The sequence below is a fragment of the Culex pipiens genome, chromosome 3 (genome assembly GCF_016801865.2).
Source record: "Culex pipiens pallens isolate TS chromosome 3, TS_CPP_V2, whole genome shotgun sequence".
In the NCBI taxonomy this organism is placed as follows: Eukaryota; Metazoa; Arthropoda; class Insecta; order Diptera; family Culicidae; genus Culex; species Culex pipiens.
In genome coordinates this window covers 91,229,983-91,244,669 of record NC_068939.1, presented here as the reverse complement: position 1 = coordinate 91,244,669, position 14,687 = coordinate 91,229,983, and the positions used below count along the sequence as shown (strand labels likewise).

Here is a 14,687-nt window from a genome sequence, read left to right as displayed (position 1 = left end):
TTATGATATGATTTTAGTTATATGGTATTCAGCCTAATAAATCAATTAGATTAAAATAATTTTGAGTATTTGAAAGTGGTTGAAATTCAACGATATTTTTTCATATATAACCCTCTTACGCCCTTGGTAGCTCACGTGCTTCATAAATTTATAACTTCAATCTGTAATTTCTCGAATACCGTAAACTGGGGTGACTTTGATAGGTTTTTCAAATGCCCGTCAACTTAATATCTAAACATTTTTGAGAATTTTGGGTATGTAAGCATTAAGGGATAGCTTATTATCGAACATATATGCAAAAATGTGACCGTTACATTGGATGTATCAAAATTAGTGGCCAAATCAAATTTCTATCAATGTCACCCCGGGATTTCAAAGTCACCCCAGTTTACGGTACTTAGAAACAAATTCTTTTCACACAAACCTTTTTGAAAAATTTGATTATATCAGTTCAATTTCCATCCGAAAACGAAACTATTGGCACTACGCCCCCCGGGGCATGGCCTTCCTCTAACGTGGGATTTCTGCTCCAGCGCCTCTGACGAGACAGGAGAAACCGGGACCGACGTTTTACTTCACCATCCGATAGAAGCTCAGTGGATAAGGCGGGAATCGAACCCGCGTCTCATAGCATCATCGGGATCGGCAGCCGAAGCCGCTACCCCTGCGCCACGAGACCCACTGCATCCAACATGTTCAAGGTAAATAAAAGTCAAGCAAATCTCAATGTTGATCTTGGCCGGAAGATGTAAATATCTTATTTTCAAATGATTTTCCCAAAAAGCATTAAAAAAGGTTGTCAAAACTTGACATGAAATTTACAGACAAGCTGATTAGTTAAATACTAACAGTAGATGGAAATAAACAAAATCAAATCAGGTTCTCCAATTATTATTTTTTGTATAAGGCCGATGCAAATATTTAAAAAAAGTTTTTGTCCCTCGGCCCAGGCCGAGGTCAAGGAAGGGGAGGCAAAAAAATAAAAAAATATAAAAATTTAAATAACAAGCCATATTCTTCACAATTAAATGAAAAAAGTGTTTTAAAATGCATTTTACACTAGTTCAGTTGTTTTGCAATCATTAGATTTCAAAAAATCTAAGATCTGACAAAAACAAAAATTGAATCGAAAAAAAAGATTTTGCATCAAAAATTTTCAAAAAATCTTAAGATTTTTTAATAAAACCAAACATGCTAAAAATTATTTTAAACGCAGGAGAATGTATTTTAATTTAATTTCAGCTGGTTGCACTTGAATTTTCATTTAAATTTTGAAGTTTATTGTAAAAATATTTTTTTTGCCCCCTGATTTTTCGGGCCAATTTTGAAGGGGAGGGGGGGGGGTGACAAAAACTTTTAAAAATATTTGTACCAGCCTAATTTCAAAACATTGATGCCAAAAAGGTAGGAAAATGTATTCTTCTGCTTGTATTTCGGGAATTCCCGGGAAATTTACAAATTTCCCGGGAAACGGGAAATATTTTTTTCCGGGAAATCCGGGAAATTTTTTCCCGGGACGGGAAATTGGACGCTCTAATCAATATAGATTGAGATCAAAGGACACATCTAAAATGATTTTTCCGGCTTAATCCGAATCTGCTTTAGTTTTGCCTTCCTCACCTTAATGAATAAAGGGTGTAAAATCACTCGAATAATAAACTACAGTGCTTGTTTGGCAACTGGGCGCTCGATAACTGGGCAGTAGCCCAGTTAAAAAGCAGACAAATGTCAAAAAACAAAAAAAAAACGAAACGGGTAAATGGATGCAAAGGTCATGTTCAGTAAATTAAAAAATAGTAGTTTATGAAACAAGTTGCAATAAGATTTTTTCAACACGAGTCGTTCATTTATCTAACGAGTTTTTTTTTAGTTTGTACCCCGTTGGTTGGTCAAAGTCAAACTAAAAAGATACGAACTGTCACTTTTTACAAGGCGCTCACGCAGTAATGTACATTATCAAAACAAACGTACACATGTGTATGAACTCAGTGTAAAAGGGGTGTCAAACTAAAAAGTGACCCCGTTCTTTTGACAACAGTTGGTGTCAAACCATCGGGGGTTGAGTGTATTTGAATTTAGTTTTATGTCAAACAGCCATGTGAACGTTAATTCACCGTTCAAAACAAAAAAAATGTGAAAAATGTTACTTTTCGATACTATTGTTTAAAAATTCAACTTTTCAGCACCCATTACAGTGTTGAAAAGTAGAACTTTTTAGCACTGGTATTGAAAGGTATTAATTTTCCATTCTGTTATTTTTGGTAGGGAAAAGTAGGCCGTTTCGTTTCTCCAGAAGGACAGGAAAAGTTGACAGTTTCATAGCGGAATTACCAAAAAAGAAACTTCAAACTTTTATTTTATTTCAAGTCACTATTAAAGAAATATGAAATGCAAGCATTGTAAATAAATTTGAGTAGCCTTTATTTTTATATTTCATCAGGAAACTGTTATGCATCGGTGGTCCCTTCGTAATTTATCGTTTCGCCCAGTTAGCGAGCAGCATTCGGTGACTGGTCTACGTTCTCAGCATTCTAAGCTTATTTACCGAACAAGTACTGACCTCCTAGACCTCCTAGACCCACCTTGCCGTATACATATCGACTCAGAGTCAAAGATCTGAGCAAATGTCTGGGTGGGCGTAAGTAGGGATGTGGACAACAAATTGTCACTCGACTATCTCGGGACTGGCTGAACGGATTTTGGCCGATTGGTTTGATTCGATCCGTCTTGGGTTCCCATAAGTCTCTATTCAAAATCAACAAGTTTAGTTTAGTACTTCTAAAAAGTTATTTAAAAAAAACAAGGTTGACTAGAGTTTTTATTTTCATAAAACTATTTTGATTAGACCCTTTTCGTTACTGGGACCTGGTTAGGACCGAGTCGGCTTTTGTAATTACATTTGACTTAATAATTACAGAGGATCTTGTGTGTAAAGGTTAGTGGGAGGGGAGCCGATTTCCCGCGGCCTACTCGGAGTTTGTAGGGGAAGGGATTGATGTTAAAAGACAATGAGTCCAAAAGTTTGATGATCAAACAACCCTACCAATAGTTAGGAAATTTGAATGAGATGGGGTTGGAGTCAGAGTCGCCACATTTCAGGAGCCGGTAATAAAATCAAAGCTGGAAACAAAAAAAAAACACTTTTTCAGAAACCGGAGTTTGAGTTGAGGATGGGGAAATAAAACGGCCTTGGTTGATGTTAGGCCTTTAAGTCATTCAAGGTGTGGGAGTCGTCTCCCCCGCATAAGTACAAACAACACAACAAACCAAGCCTGCTCCCGCGGCATCGCTGGCGGTGGTTGGACTCGCAATCCAAAGGTCGTCAATTCGAGTAGAAAGAAGTTTGGGTGCTCTCCCCATTCAAGCCTTTGGATACCTAGGTTCGAGCAGAAACTTGCAATAGAAACCAAAAAAGACGTGGGGTTCGTCAATGTGGATGGTTTGTTTTTTAAAGGTTTGAGAAAAAAGCTTGTTACGATTTGCAATTTAGTTTTTCCTCTTGTCAATATTTTTATCGATTCTTTACCGATTACACCAATTAGAGCAAGTAATGAACTAAATATTACAAACTGTTTCATTGAATTATAATGTCTCATAAATAAAATGTCCATTGTTTTTTTTCCAACTCAAGCTTTATTGTTTAAATCTGTCTTAACAATCACAAATGATAACACTTATAAAATTAATTCCTGACACATGTAACAGTATGCGTTTCCACATGGAATATCATTCCAATAAAGAACACCATCCCTGTTGAAACCGACGAGGCAATCTTCTGGTCCTTGATTATTCGGTTCACCGTTGTCCCACGCTGAAAACTGATTCCAGCCCGGTATCTGACGCTGATTGACCAACCACATCCACGATCCTTCTTTGCCCAAATCCGTTCCGCTGGTCAGTACATAGTCAGTGTAGGATCCTACAGCAGCCAGAAAGGCCAAATTATCTTCGGCAGACTCAATTGTTGCCAGTTCTTGGTTAATGTCCATGCATTTACGCCATGCGGTAATGTAATTCACTTTGTTGTCACAGAAAAGTGAGTATTTTTTGCTCTTGTGCAGGAAATCAACCGGGTATGGATGTAGATAATCTGAAATTTGAAAAAAAAGGTTTTTAGACTAAACACCTTTTGGAAATTTTTTAACCACTTACCAAGTACATCAGCTGGATTCAGAGCTTTGCCATCATCTCCTGGACTGACCGATTTGCTGCTTTCTCCGGAAGTAACATTCTTGCTAGCTTCCTCTGCGGTGATCCCACTAAACAGCAGCACCGCTGCTAAAAACAGTGCCGATCGATACATTCTGGCCACTGGTTGCAGTCGTCCAAGAACGGTTCTCCTTGGTGCGAATCCTTTTTATACGCTTTCTCCACCAGTTCCACCGGGTGCGAGTTATGCAAGATGCAATTTTTGGGTGGAACCGGTTTAATGCATTTGACCTCTTTTCGTGGAAGACTACTGGTTCCAAAAAAGAAATTCAGACCTTGTGTTCGGTAATGATGGAGAAACCTGTCCAGTGAAATGGGTCAACAATTAGGAAGAAACGAGTTTTTTTATGTAAATACCTTGATTTACGCCGAAAAATTAAGAATTATTTAAGGTTTGAGGGTGTTTCACATCGGTCATTCCAGCTCAAACGGATTTTCATAAAATTGGAACTACCTCCTCCTTTAGGCTCCAAAAACATGGCTTTTGTGCCATGTATATAAAGCCACTGATTTGAACAAAAACATATTCATATCATTCACTATTGGAGGTGAGATGAACCGATTGAAAGTTTGTTTTGTTGTTTTCCTATGCATTTTCATACAATTTTCTGTCGCTCAAGAAACGGATCAAGAAGATCGTCATGTTGGTATGTATGACAATTATGCTAAAATGGATTGTTTGTGATTTTCATGCAAATTCAGTTCCTGCCATAAACGAGTATCTCAACCAAACCAAAGTGTACACACTGCACTGTGAAAAAACCGTAGACTTCTTCACGGCATGGCGATCCTGCAACGATCTCGGCGAAGAACTAGCCACGATAGAGTCATCGCGTGACAATAAAGCACTGGCAAGTGCTCTTGAATCTTCGGACAATCTGGCTTACACAAGTGGAACGGACGCGGGCAAAGAAGGATCCTACGTTTGGCTGGTCAACAAACGACCCATTCCCGGTCAATGGAACAACTTTACCGCCTGGAACCCTGGGGAACCAACGAATTGCGGGTCCGCGGTCTCGAAGTCGTGGCGCTGCAGGAGGTGTGCTGGACGGGGAAGGACCACCGGGTGTACGGTGACTACACTATGTATTGGAGCGGCGGCAATACACACGAGCTGGGGACAGCTTTTATAGTGTTGGGCGAAATGTCGAAGCGCGTGATTGGTTGGTGGCCAGTCAACGACAGAATGTGCCGGTTGAGAATCAAGGGCCGATTCTTCAACCTGAGCATCATCAACGTGCACAGCCCGCACATGGGAAGCGACGCCGATGACAAGGACGCTTTCTACGAGCTTCTTGACCGCGAGTACAGGAAGTGTCCAAAACACGACGTCAAGATTGTCATCGGCGACTTAAACGCTCAAGTCGGCCAGGAGGAGGAGTTTAGACCGGTTATTGGGAGGTTCAGCGCCCACCAGCAGACGAACGAGACGTAGGCCGTCGATTTCGCTACCTCCCGAAACATGGCCATACGTAGTACCTTCTTCCAGCACACCTCCCTATACAAGTACACCTGGAGATCACCAAACGACACGGAGACGCAAATCGACCATGTTCTCATCGATGGTCGGCACTTCTCGGACATAATCGACGTCAGAACCTACCGTGGCGCGGACATCGACTCGGACCACTACCTGGTGGTGGCTAAGCTGCGCCAACGCCTGTCTGAGGTCAACAAGATCCGGTACCGTCGCCCGCAGCGGTATAATCTGGAGCGGCTCAAGGACCATGAGGTCGCTACCCAGTACGCGCGGGAACTCGAAGCTGCGTTGCCTGACGAGGGTGAGCTTGCCGAAGCCCCTCTGGAGGCCTGCTGGAGCCATATGGAAGCAGCCATCAACGCAGCGGCATCGAGCGCCATCGGGTACGTGGACCGAGTTCGACGGAACGGCTGGTTCGACGAGGAATGTCAGGCGATTTGGGACGAGAAGAAAGCAGCGCGGGACAAGTGGCTGCTGCACAACACCCGTGGGAACAAGGAGTCGTACAAACAGTTGCGAAGACAGCAAACCCATCTCTTTCGGGACAAGAAGCGCCGCCTGGAAGAGTTGGAGTGCCAGGACATGGAACAGCTGTATCGCTCCAACGAAACGCGTAAGTTCTTCAAGAAACTTAGTCAATCCCGGAAAGGCTTCATGCCGCGGGCCGAAATGTGCCGGGATAAGGACGGAGGCATCTTGACGGACGAGCGCGAGGTGATCGAAAGGTGGAAGCAGCACTTCGACGAGCACCTGAACGGCCCAGAGGCGGAGTACCAGGGCGACGGGGGAAACGACGTCAGCGGTATGGTGGACGGCGGGGACGAGCCAGCACCCACGATGAGGGAAGTTAAGGATGCCATCAAGAAGCTGAAGAACAACAAAGCAGCGGGTAAGGATGGTATCGGTGCTGAACTCATCAAGATGGGCCCGGACAAGCTGGCGGCCTGCCTACACCGGCTGATAGTCAAGGTCTGGGACACAGAACAGCTACCGGAGGAGTGGAAAGAGGGAGTAATATGCCCGATCTACAAGAAGGGGGACAAGTTGGAATGTGAGAACTATCGAGCCATCACTATTCTCAACGCGGCCTACAAAGTGCTGTCGCAGATCATCTTCTGTCGTCTGTCGGAGCGAGCAAAGGATTTCGTTGGGACGTACCAAGCCGGTTTTGTGGAGGGGAAATCGACGACGGACCAAATCTTTTTGCTACGCCAAATCCTCCAAAAGTGTCGCGAGTACCAGATCCCGACGCACCACCTATTCATCGATTTCAAAGCCGCGTACGACTCGGTCGATCGCGATGAGCTATGGAAGATCATGTACGAGAACGGCTTTCCCGGGAAGCTGATCAGACTGGTGAAATCAACGATGGATGGTGCACGGTGCAGCGTGAAGATTTCGGGAGCGATGTCCGACCCGATCGAATCGCGCAAGGGACTGCGACAAGGCGACGGTATCTCCGGCCTCTGTTTCAACATTGGGCTTGAAGGTGTCATGAGGCGAGCGGGCTTCAACATGCGGGGCACGATTATCAACCGGTCCAGCCAGTTCATCTGCTATGCCGACGACATGGACATTGTCGGCAGGACGTTCGAGGAGGTGGCTAAGCGGTACACCGAATTGAAGCGGGAAGCGGATAAGGTTGGATTGAAGGTGAATGTTGCGAAGACGAAGTATCTGCTGGCAGGAGGAACCGAGTCCCTTAGGGCTCGCATAGGACCGAGCGTGATAATCGACGGCGACGAGTTCGAGGTCGTGGAGGAGTTTGTGTATTTCGGATCATTGGTAACGTCGGACAACAACTGCAGCAGAGAAATTCGGAGGCGCATCATCACCGGTAGTCGTGCCTACTACGGACTCCACAAGACCCTACGGTCTGGTCATCTTTCCCGGCGTACAAAGTGCACCATGTACGAAACGCTGATAAGACCGGTCGTTCTCTACGGGCACGAGACGTGGACGATGCTCGAGGAGGACTTGCAAGCGCTTGAAGTTTTCGAACGGCGAGTGCTTAGGACGATCTTTGGCGGCGTGCGTGAGAACACTGTATGGAGGAGAAGGATGAACCACGAGCTGGCGCAACTCTACGGCAAACCAAGTATTCGGAAGGTCGCCAAGGCTGGCCGGATCAGGTGGGCCGGACACGTCGCGAGAATGCCGGACGCGCTGGATGCGCGCCAACCGAACCAGACTATCAATCCGGTGAAGTTGGTGTTCAATTCGGAGCCGGTTGGAACGCGGCGGAGGGGGGCGCAACGAGCAAGGTGGTTGAACCAAGTGGAGGAAGATCTGGAAAGTGTGGGAGTTCCGCAGCGGAATTGGAGAGAAGCAGCCCAGGACCGAGTTAGATGGCAACGCATCTGGAGACAGCTCATGACCCGGAGGTTGTACGAGCAGTAAAAGTAAAGTAAGTAACCCTGGGGAACCAAACAACTCGGAGACCAAGGAACATTGCTTGGTGGTTAAAAATCTGCCCGATGGAAGTGCCGGCTGGAATGATGTTCCCTGTGACGTAAGCCTTTGCTACGTTTGCCAGAGGTTTGAAATTCCAGATGGAGCAGAAGTTTATTAATTAAATTGTCCTGGTCTGGCCTTTGATCTTAATTAAATAAAACAAAACAATTAAGAATTATTAATTAAAAAAACATGATGCTTTTACAATGAAATCTTCGAAATACATACGACTAAAATATCACGGGGTCATTGTGGTTCAAACATCTCACGTGAGACCGGTTTTCAGAATAAAAATTCATACCGTACTTCTAACCGTTAATTCTTCTTGCTAGCCGTTCACATAAGAACCAGTATTTTGCATCATACTTTTGATTCCAACGAGTTTGATGGATTACTGGTAGCAGTTTGATTCCAATCGTGAGAAGAAAAAGGTACTGGTGGCATATAATGATATATAAGGATGTAACAAAACGGGTCAATTTTGCGGCCATTTCAGGGCATGATCCCCTAGGTTTATTGAGCCCGAATCCCAAATATGAGATTTTCCAAAATTTTCAATTTTTCTTGTCACACTAATACAGCAATTCCACACGAAAACAGCATGATGAAAAAAAAAAGCCATAAATTTGTCATGCTTGTAAAAAGAAAAAAAATAACTACTTTTGGCGAACAGTAAATTGGTTCTACTTTGACAGTTCAAAATTGAGGCCGTTTTGCGAACCACTATTCAGCACCCAGATATTAATTTTCCATTTTGTTATTTTTGGTAGAGAAAAGTAGGCCGTTTCGGAAAGGTGAGTTTTTTACGACGGAATTGCAAAAAGTATATTTCTACAACATCATTCAGTGTGTATGCATTACTCTCTACCCGAAAATTAAAACAATAACAAAGTGTGCCATTAAACTGTTAAAAAAAAAAAACAAATTATTTATGTGGAATGACTATGTGTTTTCTAAAAAGTTATGGTTATTGACTTCTTGTACCACAAAATATAACAAAACGCCTCAACCTTCTGTAAAGGTCTTCGCACTCCACTCACACCAACCAGCCCAGGATTTGTACTAAAAGAGTCCCACCGTATCATATGATTGTCAAATTTTCCCGCCCAACGCGTTTTCAAGTTTACACGAGTTTTCCTCTCTTTCTCCCACATGCCAACACTCACACGTACACATTGCGGCGTACGTCAACAACGCGTTCACAAAAGCATGAATGAAACCGTAGTCCTTTTTTTTTACTCCGAGAGAGGGAGAGTGGAAAATTTCTCTTATCACCAATGAAAAGGGGGGCTGGTAGGGTGGAAAACTGCCAGCATGGCAGGTTCCCCAGAGCGAGAGAGGCAAATTTGGTTGCCGTCGGGGTCGGAAAATTCTTCAGAAGCCGAACAACCTTCCGAGAGGTCAGTCGTGTGCCCGGGAAATTCGTCGCCCTTCCGTCGCGCTGGAACCCACCGGACAAGAAGAGGGTGGGGGAAGAGGTGGAGAACTTTTGCTTGATTGCTTCCCCTGAGCACTAGAACAGGACCACACGCCTCGCTAAGTGGGGTGGGGTTCTGATCGGATTTTTTTCCCCGTCAGTTTTTTCCGTTCCAGTTTGATTTTCGCGGCCGTCGCGGGTGAAGGTTTGTGTGTGAGTGTGGGTTTGTGCACTTTAATTAGTGAAGGAAAAGAATGGGGTGCACTTTTGTGGGGATGCGATTTTGCGACCATTTTCAATGGGGGTTTCCCCCTTTAGGGTGTGGAAAATGTCATCACGTTTCGTTTGGAATTTCGGCAGGATTTGTGGTGCACGCTTAACCGAGAGGAGCCTTGAACCAGTGAAGTCGTCAGGAAAAATGTGACGAATGAAAATTTCCCCCGGATACATGCTGCACACATGTGGGTGCAGCAGCTGCAGGCGAAAAAAGTGCAATGTTCCAATCGGAAAAAGGATAAACAACCGGATAAGCTGACATACCAACCCCATGTACGGTGAAAATTTCCCATGATTTATTCATGATGGGTTGGAGAGAAAAAAAATGGGTGGGGATGTTTGTGGAAAATTCAACGTCTTAAAGAAAAATTGAGCAACGGATTTTCAACCAAAGAAAATTTGTGGAAAATATGTAACTATCCCAAAACAAATCTGTACTTAGTCCTATTAGTCTCACAATCAACCAACAACAACTGATGAGCTGGTAAACTGTTAGCCTGCAAAAAAGAAGATTCCAAGATGCTTCATTTGGGACATAAATCGTTGGATGTGAAACTGCTGCTGCTGGTGCTGCCACTACTAGAGGAATATCCATGTAGCAAAAGGAACGAAACGAGTGCGCTTCGTATGGTTCAGCTGGAAAAAGGAGTGTAGAAGCTGGCAAAACAGACAGCATGAATTGCAGTGGTGCCAGTTTTAATAGAAATGAGGAAAACGCAAACACATTTGAAACATAATTACTTTTGACGTTTAGTAAATATAATTTAAAACTTAGTAAAGTATTCAACACTGATTCACAATAGTTCAAATACGATTGCACAGTTTTAAAAAGTTATGAACTGCGCCTACTCGCATATGGGTCCCATATGCATTTTCATCGTTTTTGAGTTATTGATACAGTTTGGTTCAAAATCGTGTACTCTTTCAGAAAAGTACAGTAAACTAGGGTGAGATTGATAGCCCGGGGTGACATTGATAGAAATTTGATTTGGCCACTAATTTTGATACAATCAATATAACAGTCACATTTTTGCACATATATTCGGTAACCTTAGTGCTACCTTAGCTACCTTAGTGCTAATATACTCAAAATTCTCAAAAATGTTGAGCTATGAATTTGACGGGCATTTGAAAAACCTATCAAAGTCACCCCGGGCTATCAATGTCACTCCAGTTTACGGTACTTTGTTCTGAAAATCGATAGGAAATCCAGTTTTTACAAACGTCAAATGTGTTTTTCTCAGCTTGCTGTTTTTGCATATGGGACATTTATGCGAGCATGGGTAGTATATGGGTCATTCCAGGTCAACTGGGTACACTTTTGGACTCGACCTTCACCGATTTCGACCAAACTTGGAGGGAACATTCATCTATAGAAAATTAACAAAAATCCCAAGATTTTTATAAAAAAAACTTTTTTTTCTTGTAATCATAACTTTGCAACTATTTGAGCAAAGGCTTTCTACAGGTTGCATTTTATAGAAAAATAAATGTTTAACCCTTAAATGCCTCCTAATATTATATTTTAACGTTATAAGGATTAAAATTCAGTTTTGACCGATTTATTATATTTTTATTTGTTTTATTTTATCACCATCGTGTTCCCGGACAATTTTATGTAATAATTAATGTAGACCTTAAACTACAATAAACTATTGACGAAAAACAGCGATTTTACTGAAAAAAGTTTGATTTTGCGCAGCGCTCTGTCCTATGAACTCAAATCCTAAATAAGTTTCTCACGTATAAAAACCGAACTATGCTAGATTCATCCCTTTTTGTTGATAAGTACCACTAGCGTGCCCAGCTCTTTGAGGAAGGTTGGGCAATAATAAGGACGTTTTGAAAAATACGTCATTTGTGGACAACCCATGACCTAATTTAGAACAAATTTCTGAGAATGGTGGGGCAATTGCCCCATGTTGCCCCACCCTGTGCACGCTAGTGATAAGTACACCATGTACTTCCGAGTGCTGCGTAAAATTAAACTTTTTTTAATAAAATCGCTGTTTCTCGCAAATAATTTATTTTAGTTTGAGGTCTACATTGATTATTATATAAAATTGTCCAGGGAACACGATGGTGATAAAATAATACAAATTAAAATATAAGGAATTTGTCCAAACTGATTTTTAATACTTATAACGTTAAAATATAATATTAGGAGGCATTTGAGGGTTAATTTTTTTTATCGAATTCGAATTTTATTCGAATTTTCTATGAAATGCAACCTGTAAAAAACCTTTTGCTAAAATATTTGCAAAGTTATGATTAAAAGAAGAAAAAGTTTTTTTTTTAAATCGTCAAAAAAGAGGGCGGTGCCAAAAATAGAGGGATGTTCCAATCAGCACCAAACTTGGGATTTCTTGACCAGTTAACCTGGAATGACCCATATGTGTTTTCATTTATTTTGAATTTTGACCCCTAAAATTTAAAGATTATTTGAATTTGACAAAAACTGTATTCAAAATTATGCTTATTTGAAATTCACACTTTTAACAAGGTCTCACTTGTTCACAAATGTAACGCTGCTTCCACCCACAGGGTGCATCATTCCAGCATACTCCACCCCAGCGCCCAATCTCCATGCAGTCCTCAGCTCCTCCGGCATTATCAGGCTGGTCTGGGTAGAAATTTTCATACCCGGTTCCAAATCCTACCGGAATGTTAGTTGAAATCCAAATGAAATTCCCCTCGCTGCCCTGATCAGTTCCGGCAATCCACCAGGGCCCGGTTTTATTCCTAGAGGCCCCGATCGCAGCTTCCAGCAACTTACTGTCCGCTTCGGAACTCACGGTGGCCAACCGTTGCCCATTCCACTGGCAACGTCTCCAGGCTTCCATGAAAGTCACTCCGACGTTGTTGTACACCCGGTACGATTTTTGCACACAGGAATCCCGTGTAGCTTGAATGATTTGAGTTTTAATTTTTTTCTCGGAAACAAAGTTAACTTTACCGTTTATCGGAGATGCTGCTGTCACAAGCCCGCCAGAAGCTATCAGCATGAATGTTTTCAGCAAGACTTTTGCAAACATTTTGGTTATCTCATTGGACTTGCAACTAGTTCTGTTATCATTCCACTCCTGCTATTTATATCAAGGGCAGTGATGCACAAGGTATCCGTCCAGTAACTAGGGTGCCCAAAATTTATTGAAAAAATTCAACGATACCTTTAACAGGGTTGATTTTTATTTGCTTTTATTAGCTGTTTTCCAATAAATATCTAAATAAATAAATTGGCGTTCTCAATTCCTACTCGAAACTAGGTGTCCGAAGGCTTGATTGTTGATGCAGTTGCACACCCTTTTTACATCTTAGCTTCCATCCACCCCGGCATTCAAACTGACTGCCTACAAGCGACTCCACCAGGACAGGACCCAGGAAGACGACTCCTACACCTGGACTGAGCTAACGACCTAACTTCTAGGTTAGACTGGGGCCAACATTTACTGATCAGACAGATCTCGCCTCAAAAAATGCCATCGGGGCCGTCTGGGACCGAACCCAGGCCGACTGGGTGAGAAGCAACCACGCTTACCCTTACACCACGGGTCCCGGCCCGGCTGTCAATATCTAGGTATCGTATTTAAAAGACCAAACATCATCAAAACAGAATTGATTTTAATTATTTTGTTTCTCTACTTCATCTGTATCGGAGGGTAAAATGAGTAGAGTATAAGCAGTGCAATTAAAGGATGACGAGTGGGAATTCCTGCGCGCAATTTGATTCGCGTCCCTTACCAAATGCGTATGAAAATAAACGTTTTCTTGCAGATTCACCAAAAAAGACTTCAGAAAAAGACACCAAAAGAAGACTTTAGAACAGGGGTGCTAAAGTTTTTGAATGACGGGCCAAATTTAAACTTCATCATCCCGGTACGAGAATCGAACTCACGACCTCTGGATTGGAAACCCAGCACGCCGCTAGTCGAAACCCATCCCCAACCGGTCAGTATTCCCAGTGAGTAGAATTACTCTTTGAAGGGATCTGACTTTGCCGAGCCAGACAGGAATCGAACCTATCACCTTCCGCTTACAAGGCGAAACCCGTAACCTCACGGCCACGGAAGCTCAACATGAGCTAACATGAGCTTGCGGGCCATATGAGGAAAAAAATGATTTTTTATATTTCAATCTATAAAAGTAAAAGAACAAAATATTAGATAAACAAATAAACAGTTTTTACAAAAAAGCCACCAATGAGTTGATTAAATTTTATTAAAATCATCAAATCCCAAAAAATACCAGTATAAATATTATTCATCTGCTTTTCATTGCAACTTTCCTGGATCAACAATCGTGATTTCACAGATATAATAAAAGTTTTAAAGTTGTGTTAAAATTGATTTTTTTCATTTTTTTTTTTAAATATATTTTGGAATGGGTGATACAAATTTGTTAAAGTGTGTAATTTATTTTATAAATTATGTCTTAATTATAAATAGTTTTTAAGGATTTAAAAAATATGTTTCTCCAATTTTAATAAAATTTAAATTAATATTTCATAAAAATTTTACATAATTTACTCTTTTGAAACACATTTAAACGTGTTACGGTAAGATAGATTTTTAACAAGAGATTTGTTTCATATAATCGGGATCAACGTATGGGTTTTCCATACTTTGATCCCGATTATACAATTAGTTGTATATTAACGAAATCTAAAAAGGTTCACAAAATAGGCATAAACTTATCCATAATTTCTGAGAATTATAAAATCACTTAAATATGCATCAAAGGTCCATTTTACATGATCCTTCAAAATGGGTCTGCGGGCCACAAAAATTACATCGCGGGCCATAATTTGATCACCCCTGCATTAGAATACTAATCTTTTTTATAATCATCTTT

The 14,687-nt window shown here is 41.8% G+C and overlaps 3 protein-coding genes across 3 annotated transcripts in view; all 3 read right to left on the bottom strand.

The window, feature by feature from the left end:
* LOC120429201 (uncharacterized) overlaps positions 1 to 14,687 on the bottom strand; it is a 262,260-nt gene that overhangs the window by 68,952 nt on the left and 178,621 nt on the right. The window lies entirely within an intron of this gene.
* LOC120430216 (CD209 antigen-like) lies at positions 3,611 to 4,320 on the bottom strand. The gene is made up of 2 exons (XM_039595291.2): positions 4,153 to 4,320; positions 3,611 to 4,090 (listed from the first exon to the last, which is right to left on the bottom strand). The coding sequence occupies exons 1-2, from the start codon at positions 4,301 to 4,303 to the stop codon at positions 3,675 to 3,677; spliced, it is 567 nt and encodes a 188-aa protein (XP_039451225.1). The 5' UTR covers positions 4,304 to 4,320; the 3' UTR covers positions 3,611 to 3,674.
* LOC120430214 (perlucin-like) lies at positions 11,945 to 12,905 on the bottom strand. Its single transcript, XM_039595290.2, has 2 exons — positions 12,793 to 12,905; positions 11,945 to 12,741 (listed from the first exon to the last, which is right to left on the bottom strand). The coding sequence occupies exons 1-2, from the start codon at positions 12,869 to 12,871 to the stop codon at positions 12,332 to 12,334; spliced, it is 489 nt and encodes a 162-aa protein (XP_039451224.1). The 5' UTR covers positions 12,872 to 12,905; the 3' UTR covers positions 11,945 to 12,331.

Excerpts from the sequence above, each read along its gene's own strand:
- LOC120430216 (XM_039595291.2), bottom strand. The coding sequence starts at position 4,303 with ATGTATCGATCGGCACTGTTTTTAGCAGCGGTGCTGCTGTTTAGTGGG. Across the intron at positions 4,091-4,152 it reads GAATCCAGCTGATGTACTTG|ATTATCTACATCCATACCCG; the intron begins GTAAGTGGTTAA and ends TTCAAATTTCAG.
- LOC120430214 (XM_039595290.2), bottom strand. The coding sequence starts at position 12,871 with ATGTTTGCAAAAGTCTTGCTGAAAACATTCATGCTGATAGCTTCTGGC. Across the intron at positions 12,742-12,792 it reads AGCAGCATCTCCGATAAACG|CTACACGGGATTCCTGTGTG; the intron begins GTAAAGTTAACT and ends AAATCATTCAAG.